This window comes from Meleagris gallopavo, chromosome 4 (genome assembly GCF_905368555.1).
Source record: "Meleagris gallopavo chromosome 4, MGAL_WU_HG_1.1, whole genome shotgun sequence".
In the NCBI taxonomy this organism is placed as follows: domain Eukaryota; kingdom Metazoa; phylum Chordata; class Aves; order Galliformes; family Phasianidae; genus Meleagris; species Meleagris gallopavo.
Window position 1 is genome coordinate 60,249,901 of NC_139407.1, and position 11,473 is coordinate 60,261,373.

Genomic DNA, 11,473 nt, shown 5'->3' on the forward strand with positions numbered 1-11,473 from the left:
TACACCTTTTTAAGCTGCAAAGGGAACCAACTTATGCTGTCACTGGGATAGAAACCCTAGGAATTCACCACAAATTCACCACCATGAGCAAAAGCTTTAGGTGAAAGTATCTTGTAGGGTACATGGAGCTGTTGCACAAACCTTCACCTGATCTGTTGTTTGATAAAGATTCTCTGTGTATGTGATTGACTTGTCCCTGCAATAAAAAGGGGATTTTTGTGAAGTACCTGAAATACACTAATGTCTTTTTTTTTTCTTCCCTCTATTTTCATAGGCAATCACTCAGGCGTGGTTTTGAGCATCAACTCCAGAGAGATGCACAGTTACCTGGTTAGCTGATATTTACAGCTGAATGCAAAAACCGAAAGACTCTTCTCTGTATTGTTTTATTTTTCCCTGGTGATGTCACAAAATTACAAATATGGCTGTAAATGCTGGTGGAGAGAAGGTTCCCTAACAGTCCCGTGGAAAAAAACGTCCATCGTCAGATACTGGTGGAGAAGGATGCACATCTTGTGTTCACTAATGGCCTGAGAATGTGTTATTCAAACTACAGTAGCAAATGTGTAGCCCTGGGCACATTCAATGCCACCTTTTTTCTTTCCTGTATAAGCTCTAGTTCTCTTTGTTTATTTTTAGAAGAATTGACTGTAACTTTTTAATTATAATTGTAATTGAGGTATTCAGCAGAAGGATGGGACTCTTCAGCTTGAAAAGGTGATTTCTAAACCATGACTGGACCAGAACAGGTGCTGGTTGGTCTCCATGACATGGTTTCAGAGGGCCGTAACAGCATTGGTTCTATACTGGGAGAGGACTGAGCAAGGAGCTGGATGTGCTCCTAGTAAGTACAAGCTTTTAACTTAAATACATGTGAGACAATCGAAGAAATTTAGGCCCAGGCCCTTCTGTGGATTAAACAAAGTAAAGTGCTAAATAGGTTATCTGATAATTGTAGGATAACACTCCTTTAAGTGTATCAAGTCCTGACAAACCTTCAGCACCAGTACCTCCCCCAATCTCACCCATGTATGAGATAAACACACCAGCGTGAAGCTTTTCCCATACCAGGTGCCTTCACTTACGGACGGTCATTTCAGTTGCTCTCCTCTTGTCTTCTGAGTGAGCACCTCTAGGATAATGACAGCTGCCAGAGCAGTTATCATGTAACAACCCGTGCTGATGGCCTGTCTCTTTTTAAATTTCCTTAGAGTGTAAATACGTCTTCGTGGTCTCTTTCTTTGTAGGATTATTTTATTAAGACTTTCTGTTAGGGCAGAGATGCTGGGAAGGTGAGAGCCCTCCTCCAGTTTGAACAGCGCAGTCCCTTTCCTACCCACATCTTCCCTTGGAATTTCAACTTTGGAGGCAGGGATGGGCAAACTCATACCCAGACTTCTCCATTTGTGTTGGTCTGAGAAACCAGAGGGCACGAGGAGGGCCTGTATCCGTGGTATCAGGTCCGTGCTTCCTTTCTCTCACCACAGGGTGTCAGTCGGGCCCCACCACAGCAGTGGTCCCAACTTCTGCAGGTTGGGCAGGGGGTTAAGTAGGGCTCTTCTCTTGGAAACCTACATAATCTCTTCACTTTTTGCCTTCAGTAGAGGATAAATAGCTCTTTACTCACTGAATGTCATGCCGATGCTAGTGACAAGCTCACACACCACCTTGTGTGCAGGGGATTACAGGTAGCTAACTGTATCTGCCTGAGTAAACAAGCAGTAAATAATGAATGCTGGCAAGACACAAAAGAACTGTCTTAAAATTAGCCCGTGCATTGGAGTCATTCTTCTGCATAGCTGTGGATATCCTAAAGGATATGGTTGTCAAATGCAGCAGAGTGGGTTGTCATAATTCAGTGCAGTAGTGTGGGCTCTCAGAAACCCCACAGGATGTATGTGTAAAGCACAAGAAAATCTTGTTTAGAAACTTCATGTATGACCTGGATGAAAAAATTAAAGATTCTGAAAAATACTGCAGAGTCCTCAGGAAAATAAATTCAAACTTCTTTCCAAAATTTCTGCCTACATAGTGGTGGAGTGCAAACTGACCCAGAGAGAAGCCGTCCTCTAGCTAACTGTTGTGTTCAACAAGTGTGTGCATAAATCCAAGATGATACGTGGAACTGAGTCTGCATTTCTCAAAGAGAAGTGTGATATAGAATGTGCTGTGCATTGGAAACTTGGTCGCACCAGAGGCTTCCCCTTCTCTCTAGCTTTTTATGTGTTCTCTAGTGAAAATGAGTCGGAACAGACAGTAAAATAGCATTGCAAACAGCTTGCTTGTTCCTGTGAAATGAATCTGAAGTGGGCATGGAGCAAGTGAGTAGGGGACTAGTCTCCTGGTCAAGGAATGAGATGGAGATCCAAGCACTGAAATTGCTCTCCCACTTTTGTCTGATTAGTAAGGACATTGTTGGAACGGGGCCACACATCTGATCTGTTCTTTAGCAGCTACTTTCATACATTGAAAACAGGGTGATTTTTGTCTCTGATAACAGCAGTCTTTTGGAAAAGAGTAGAATATTTAAGCGCTCGGTACTCTAATTAACACTTAGCACAATATAGTGTCTGTAATAATGTTTTTCAGTGCTAATTAATTTGATTCATGCAGCACTCCTGCGAGGTTGGTTTGTCATGTCTTAAAAGCACTGTTTTCTAAAGAGTTGTCAGTATTGTTATAACTGTATTAGCAATATCCAACAGATAATAAAGTAAGCCTTTAGTTCTTTGGCAAGAATAACTTTAAAAATGAATTATTTTGAAACTGAGAAAATACCATCCCTATTTTCCCATTTGCTGTTTATCTTTAAATGAAAATTATCTCTAGTATTAGGTTTTGAATCTCTTGCACTATGTCCATGATTTATATATATGTATATACGCCTTAAAATGCTTATATATATATATATATGTGTATCTCCTTTACATAAGTCTGGTTACATGCATATACAGAAACAGAGTTCTTTCTTTGCATAAACACCAGGCACATGTGCACACATGAATACACACAGTGTGTGTACACACTCCAGTTAAGTTTGTTAGTGAGGAAGGGTGATTAGCTAAGAAACGGAAGATGGGTCTCACACACCTGGATTCTGTACCCAGACTCTGGGCAAATTATTTGACCTGTAACCTCAGTTTCCCCACCTGTAAAATGGAACTGATGGTAATTACCAACCTCACAGGGGTATTGTGAGGCTAAATTGATTACTATTTATTCAGGACCTTCAGCACGAGTACATAATATTAGTAGTCTTCCTTCTTTGTTTTACTTATAATGATTGCTGTTATTTAAAGACTACTGAAACCAAGCGCAATTATACGTAACTGTAAAAATGTCCATAATCCAAACAGGTACGTAACTGTTAAAAATACTGTAATTTGATTTGAAAACTGTTACTGGGCCATATTGTTATGCAGTAGCATTGCAGCATTGGCTGTGATCTTGATAATTTGCATCCCAGTATCTTAAACTTCCTTTTCTGCAGTGTTACATGGTCAGAAGTCTTATATTAATGGGTACAGTGCTTTCTATCAATATTGACAGTGGGCTGTACTAAAACCACTAACAACAAAACTGGTATTCTATCATTTAGAACTTGTGGTGTTCTTAAATCGAACCTATTTGCAATTTCAAAAACACCCAGTACTTTTCAGAATGCTCCACTGAGTGCTGATATGAAGCATGCTTCCACAGCCATCAAGATTTATAGCTGTTAGCGGTGGTTTTCCTTTTGACACTGGTTGTTTGAGAAGGCTGTAGGGTGATCTGTCCAGATAATGTGCTCAGAAATGCCCAAAGATATCTAGTGACACACACCCATCCTTAGTGTAAATTAATTTCTTAAGAATAAAAGCAATACAAGCTAATGTCTGCTTTAATACCCTTTAAAGAGGGTGGTGGAAGTGACTGTGAAGAAATAGACGGTGTGAGCCTGAGGCAAGCTGCTGTTATAGCTCCAATTCGCATCCAATTTCTTTGAACTCCGTGAAGATATTTTCATTGAATTATATCATTCTTGATGAGTTTTCTGCTTCCCTTGGCCAGTGGGAAGAGTGAAGTGTTTGTTCTCATACGGCAATTTGTTACATGATTGTCCTCTGGACAAACAAAGGCATATCACTGGTTTGCCATTATCAGTTCAAAGTACAAAGCAGATTTCAGGTGACATTACTATGTTGGTTATCTGTATTTAAGTCACTGAGAAATCCCGTTAGTGGGAATACTCTATAACTCTATGCTGCCTCTTTAATAGAGGTTAGCAGAATGGAACTGCATTGGTTTCTATCCTCCTTACACAAACACACTTGCGTTTTTTCATTTGTAAGAAATGAAATGCATTTGTTTGCAGTAAGTTTTTGATGACAAACCAGTGATTCTGATATGCTTTGAATTTTTAATGTTATGTAAATTCGAATATGATGTTGGTAAGTCAGTAACACTAATGACAATTTCAGTTGAAGATGTTCCCTTTGTTTCCTATGAAACTGTGCTGTAAGTTTTTTTTGATGAAGCTCTTGGGGGAAAAACAGACTAAAATTTTTTATTTCATTGCCAAATCATTTACATTTAGAGTTGTTTTTTGTATGTTGATTGATACTGCTCTGTTTTTTTCCATCTTCATTCTGGCTTACCATCAGAAAGAAATTTATAACCATTTACCTTTATAAATATATTCTTTTGAGATGTAGAACTTTACTGGGTATCCCAGATTGTCCCTAACGTTCCTTCCTACATTTCTTTCCCTCTTCTAGACTCAATTGCATATTTCTACTTTTCTTTCTGAGAGTGGCATATAGCCTAATCACACTTCTCTGTGAAAATCTTTCTAAAACTCACATTAGAATAGCATTTAAGTGCCTAGAAGTAGTTAGAGAGTCTGCTTAGAGTGCTTTCAGAATATTAAGTCTATATTTTCATATTCATTATTTGTTTTCATTATTTGCTTTCAGGATTAGCCCTCTGATGCTGCTTAAGTGTTTATTCTTTTCATGGCTACATGTATAATGTTTTTCACTTACTTTCAGGTACAATCATCAAGTGACAAGTTTTGAAGTACCTCAGACCCCCAGTTAGCTTTAGCAATTAAGAGCTGAAGCCCTGCAGTCTTTGACAAATGTCAAGTTATGCATTCTTTGTTTTTAAATAGTCCTTTACAAGTCAGCCCTGCAGGCTGGCATACCTCTGCAGTTTTCTTCCACATTTTGCTACCATAGCAGACAGGAGTGCAGAAGGGTTTCACCATGCCAACAACAGACCCATCTCAGAGTTGAACAGGAGCCATTCTATGGACTCATTTATAAGTTTTTCTATTTTCTTTTCAAATATTTTGCATAAAGTGCAGAGGATGATACATACCATCAGGGGACTGAAGACTGGTCATCTGCACAAATAATACTTCAGAATGGTCTGAAGCCAAAACAATATATTCCTTTTGGAAATCCCTTTTTTCTTCTTCTTCTTCTTTTTTCTTTCTTTCTTTCTTTCCTGGAATTGATGTACATACAGCAAGTTGGATAGTTGGGTTCAGTTTTTGTAATATGCAAGGTCATACTTCTTTAAGTCTTTAGGCCTTGAATTTTTCCTCCTGTTAAATGGAGTAGCAAATTACTTAAAATATGAATTCTGGAGCTATGTTTAACTGAATATTTACATTCTTTTCGTCTTTCTCTCTTTTTTAAACTTTAGGTTTGTCATAATTACTATTTCCAGATACTTTTTGTGCCACTAACAGTGATGTTCTTTTGGAAAACAGTATTTAGGACAAGAAATACTGAAAGGCTTATAAACATGCCTTCAGAAGTGTAATGATACAGCCCTGCAGGCAGTGATAGGCTATGAGTATGCTGGACATAACAAAATCCTTATCAAAGAGCTGTTATGGTTTATATTCAAATATTACCATTTTTAATAATCTCTCTTCAAATATATTCTTAATTGCATTCTTTTGCCTCTCCTTTTAGGTGAAATTTCTTTTTAGGAAAGATATTTAGTAGTCCTTCTGAAAAGTATATTCTTTCCCTAACACAAGTAATTCAGTTCAAAATCATTTCTTGCAATACTTGGAAAACATTACATAAACATGAGCTTTATTAGCCAGACTTGATTTCTGAGTTTCTGTAGAATTTGCATTTTTATGCCAGTTTGTTGCAATGCAGTGGACATAAAGGTTTGTTAGGCAGCAATAATACGTGCAGCACTGTATGCTTTGGTTGCCTGTATTTTTAATGGTATGATGAATATATTGATCATCAATAAGTTCAGGCATTCCAAAAAACTTCCTGAGCATATCTAATATTCTATGTTATTTGTTGATAGTTTTGTCCGCATTTTGCTACTTTTGTTAATTTCTTACTGAAACTGACTTTGATCTTGCAGATCAAAAGGCAAAATTGGCTTGTTCTCTTTAAATATATACATATGCATTCATTCGCACCATTTGCTTATTAAGTTAAAACACTTTAGGAAGTAAATCTTTCTAAAGTGGTGAAAGAGTTGCTCGTACAGAAGAACAGCAGATTTGTATCCACGTGGTTTCTGATACAGGCAACTTGTTATGGATTGCAAACAGGCATAGCTACATAGTGGGAGAAGTGTAACATCCCAAACATCACTCCTGCCCATAGGCAATTCACAAGTGATAAAAGTAAAGGAGCACTTTAAATGCCATGTACCAGGTTCACAGAAGGACAGGCAAATGATAACAGTTACAGATTGTCATCAGAAACAGGAAAATCCCCAATTTACTGTCTCTGTTTGCTAGTAAATGCACTCCTCTCTTTATTTGTTGTTTGAGTTGCTGAACTTTTTGGAGAGATGACCAGCATCATTTAATGATTGGAACTTATCAATAAGTACTGGGTGACACTATATAGAAAAATTTATCTGAATTTCTATTCTCTTTATTTTTTTTCTTCCCTGCATGTTGGCTCTCTGCATTCCTTTCTCTCTGTCTCTTTTTCACTTTCAACTCTTTAATACTTTCACATTTAGTTTTGGCTCACATATTCTCAAAATCTTTCAGGGATCCTTTTGCCTTTCAAGCCCTTCTTCCAGCTCTTTGGCTCAGAGAGCAGGTATTTCTGTCTGAGATTGGGATTGGTTTTGTCCTCCTTGAAGGAATGATGAACCTGTAACTAGCATTTTTTTTTTCTCTCTCATTCGTATACATTGACCTTACTGTCTGCCTTCAGTGGAAGAAATGTATCTAACTGATAGACAGCTGTACCCAGAATCTCTCAAATATCTCCTCCTGCCTCATTTCAGGTTATGAGGATGAGATACGATGTTTGCACCAGTCTTCTAAATCTGGACAATAGGTGAAATAATGAGGATCTGTTGCTATGTGGAGGAGCAGCAGGGGTCAGTCTTTTTTGGGAACTTTGTTGAGACAGGTCTGAATGCAACCTTTCCTAAAGGCAGAGGCAAATGGCTTTCTCTCAAGACCAGTAAAATGCAAATTTAAAAGTCACTGGATAGGTTTGGCAGATTCTTCCTGTTGTAGAAGCTTGGAGATGATTGAGATAGCTTAACTGTAAAGCTCGGAGGTCCTTTAGTAGAGTAGAACCTAGGTTAGAGGAGGAAGGTATGCAACAAAGGTGCAGGAGGGAGAAGAGCACAAGGTTATACAGGGTAGAGAAATGCAGGGAGAAAGGCAGAGTTTCAGAGTTAAGAGTTTGTATGGTTCTGCCATTAGTGTTTGATTTTATATTTTCCTTAAGCTGTTTGTAATAGCATGCATTTTCAATATGCATACGGAGCTTTTAAACCATAGGTCTAAATTGCTGCAGCACCAGGGCCATGACAATGCCAAGTTATCAGCACTACCAATTTAGAGAGATCAGACACACAGCACCATCACGTATGAAGTACACGGAAAAGAGTTTGCTTCCCACCAACCAGAGTGCATCTATATGTGCTTCAGAGGCAGCTCCAATGCAGCTTTACCTCTGAGATGAATGCAGGCCAGTTGCTAATGGTGCTCCTCCTTAGCATGGCACTGAGCTGGGAGGCAAGGGAGAAGAGTTATTTTATGGATTAATGATGTGTATTGGACTTAAAATGCTTAAATGTGATCTGCTAGAATCCCTATATGACCTGTGATTTTATAAAATTTAGAGAGGATGAATGGAGCTGGTGAGTAGGCAGAGTACTCCTGAGGGTAAATGCCAGACACTGGACTTTACTGAACATGTAAACAGAAATTTTAGTTTTAGGTACAGAGAGTTCTTGCATTTCCTATACACACCAGACATTTGAGTACAGCTCCTTCCTTATTTGTCACTGGCACGTTATGATTTATTTCTTCATGGCTGCATGGCACAAGATACATTTGCCACAGGGCAGGAGGCATTGAAGTGAAAACCTAATCATATGGAGGAAAGAATTCTCCCCTCTTCATCTCAGCCTCGTCTGAGTTAGTTTTCTCTGATTGTGGTTCTGCCAGCCAGCTGGCGTGATGTCAAAAGGGGATTTACTCATTTTTATCTTATTTGGTGTGATTGAGGGAAAAAAGAAAAAAAATTGCAAAGGAATAGCAGCTATGAAGAGCTGCTGAACTTGATCACCTTGTGGGGTGCTTCCACCTTTTGTGCTTTGTTTACCACTTATTTTCACAATTCTATTTGCTTACTTTGATTTACCGTATAAGTGTTTCTTTGCAAGAGCAAAAAGTTGTTCTAAAAAATATCACACCAGAAAGTCACAAATGGGGTTTTAGAAGACATCAGCTGTATTACCCTTCCTCACCCAAATTAAAGTATCCTGGTATTATGAGGCACTGGCAGAGACTGCGCAGAGGGGTGATGGATGCCCCATCCCTGGGGACACTCAAGGTCAGCCTGGATGGGGCTCTGGGCATCTGAGCAATCTGTAGGTGTCCCTGTTCATTGCAGAGCTGTTGGACTAGATGAAACTTTGGGGTCTCTTCCAACTCAAACAATTCGATGATTGTATGATCATAACTCTGCACTCATGAATCTGTGCTAGGGATATAAATTCGTCCTGGACTAGGTATTGGAGAAAGATTTAAGAAAGAAGGAGAATTGGAATGGGAGAATTTTCCATTTTAAGATTAAAGGATGAATGCTGTCATATCTACACTGCATCTCTCTCTGTTCCAACATGTGGGTCCAAAATCTTTCCTTCTCGATTTGGACAAATCAATCATATATATATATATATATGATAATATATTATTGTATTATTGTATATTATTATCCATAGGAATGAAGTGGGGAACAAAGGCTGATTTAACCAAACTCAGTATCTTCAATGTACTCTTGGCAAAGATACAAAAGCCAATAAAATTAGAGCTAAACTTGGCACACTACTTGTGAAGTTTTGCAGAGTGATCCTCATTTTGCTGTTCATGTGGAGCATCATTTCATACTGTGAGGTCAAATTCTACCCTAATTTATGGCCATGCAGATTCACAGACTTTGTCAGATAAACTGTGTTCCAGAAGAAAGGTATTCATTCATGGTGAATCTAAAATGTAGCTGCAGTTGTCATCTCTCTGTATCCATATGCACACAGCTGATTTCACCTGGAATTTTTTTTCTGGTGGTTAGCATAAGTGTATTTTGTATGCCCACAAACTAATTACAACTACATTTCTTAACTACTTGCACCCGTTTTTTCAGAATACGCTCAACAAATGGGACATGGTACAATAGGCAATATTGGTGGTAGATGGATGGTTGGACTAGATGATCTTACAGGTCTTTTCCAACCTTAATGTTGGAAAATCATGGAATCATAGGATTCTAAATGCTTAACACTGTGTTTCTGACCAGATTTCCCTTGCAATCCATGCAAACAAACACTCTTAGTGGTATTCAGTATGCTGTAGTCCTCTCCTTCTGCCTTTGCACATTTTAGTATTTGCAAAATCCATACATGCCTTTTCCTATTTTTGTTTCGGGAAACCATGTCTAGGTTTCTTTGTATACGGTATCAGGACTCGAGGGAAGAATGAGATGAATAACTGGTGCATTGTCATAAACGGGGAAAAGTGTTATTTGTATATTATTGTAAATATGTAACATTTAATGGCAGTTTTGTAGTGATGTGCTGTTTTTGAGAAGAAAAAAATCAAATATATGTTTGAATATGCTTAATGTAACACTTAACTGTGATTCTATTGCACAAATAATAGCTTAATCAAAAGTCTTGTGCAATACGTAGTGCACACACATAACCAAGTATCTGTTAGTGGTCCACAACCAAGGTTTTGGCAATTTTTAATGATGGTGATGAACTGTGCAGTACAGTTTATCACAGTCTCTTTCAGCTTCCAAACATGTAGCAGGCAGACTACTGTATACGTACCTGTGTACTCCACTGCATCCAAAGGTATGCATTTGTCCTGAGAACCTGCACTACAGGTTTTTCTTTAATAAAATTTGGTTCTAAACTATTTGTCGCTTTGTTGTTTTTCTTTGGAAGAAGCTTATGGGAGGGGAAATGTTTTCACCACTCCACAGAGTTTGTGTGCTTGGGTTTGTCAGTCATCGGCAGCACTCATACAGCAAAGCTCCCTCCTCCTGCACATCAGGGCAGGACTTTTTTTTCTTTTTTTCCTTTTGCTGTGAAGTTCAGCTGTGGCATAACTGGTATGAGGGTGACACTGTGTGGTGAGAGGGGAACCGTGCAGTTTCAGCTGAAATAAGTGCTCTACTGAATTGAGGGCTGAATGTTGCAGTGCAGGTTGATTATGGGATACTACCCCATGGCGCAACCTACTAGTTGTGTAAGGCTGGGTTCAGAAATGAAATGAGCTCGAGGCTTTCCCTACTCTTGCAGCTCAGCTTGAAGACATTTTGCTGATTGCTGTTTCAGTTTCTCTATTCCTCTATCATGGCCTTCTGACACTTTAAGCTACAATTAACTCACCAATAGGGATGCAGCCTGTTGAACCTCAAATGACCGTGTTTCATTTCCCAAATTCAGTGCTCTGATGTAAACAAAACCAAAACCAAAAGAACTCCTAAACTCTCTTATTTTCAGCACTGTTCCATTAGTTCTTCCGGAGGAAAGCTCCTGGGTTGGGAATGCAGCAACAAAAACAGGCAGGGGCAAGATGCTTCTGTAAATCAGACACCTCCTGAAACCTGCCAGCATTTAAACTGAGGGACTACTTTATTTCAGGAACCAATTTTCATATATAATCACTTCAGTTCTGTTTTCTTGCTGTCCTCCTCAAAGCCATATTAATTCCTATGTTATTTTGAAGTCTATCTGGTTTCAACATCATCATAAATTATGTCTCTTTAATGAAACTTCTGAGTCATAAACACCAGCCAGTATTTTTTCCTGTTTTCCATTAAGAGACTGATTTCTTATCCATTTTTTTCTTTTGGTGATTTATGCCTTGAAAGATACTTTGCATTCATATGAATCCAGATGCTGTGGTGAAGATGTTACTGTTCTCTGACCCTCTTTGTTTTCAAAATCTGAAGCAAAATGG

At 38.6% G+C, this 11,473-nt stretch overlaps 1 protein-coding gene across 7 annotated transcripts in view; it reads left to right on the forward strand.

Annotated features, from left to right (window-relative positions):
* The window catches only part of SORCS2 (sortilin related VPS10 domain containing receptor 2), a 537,034-nt gene extending 526,611 nt beyond the window's left edge, over window positions 1-10,423 (forward strand). For all 7 annotated transcript variants that reach the window (XM_085223524.1, XM_085223526.1, XM_085223528.1 and 4 more), the window contains one exon: window positions 275-10,423. In XM_085223524.1, the coding sequence (XP_085079650.1) occupies window positions 275-298 (24 nt within the window). In that variant the 3' untranslated portion in view covers window positions 299-10,423. The remainder of the gene's footprint in view (window positions 1-274) is intronic.
* The last annotated feature ends 1,050 nt before the right edge of the window (window positions 10,424-11,473 follow it).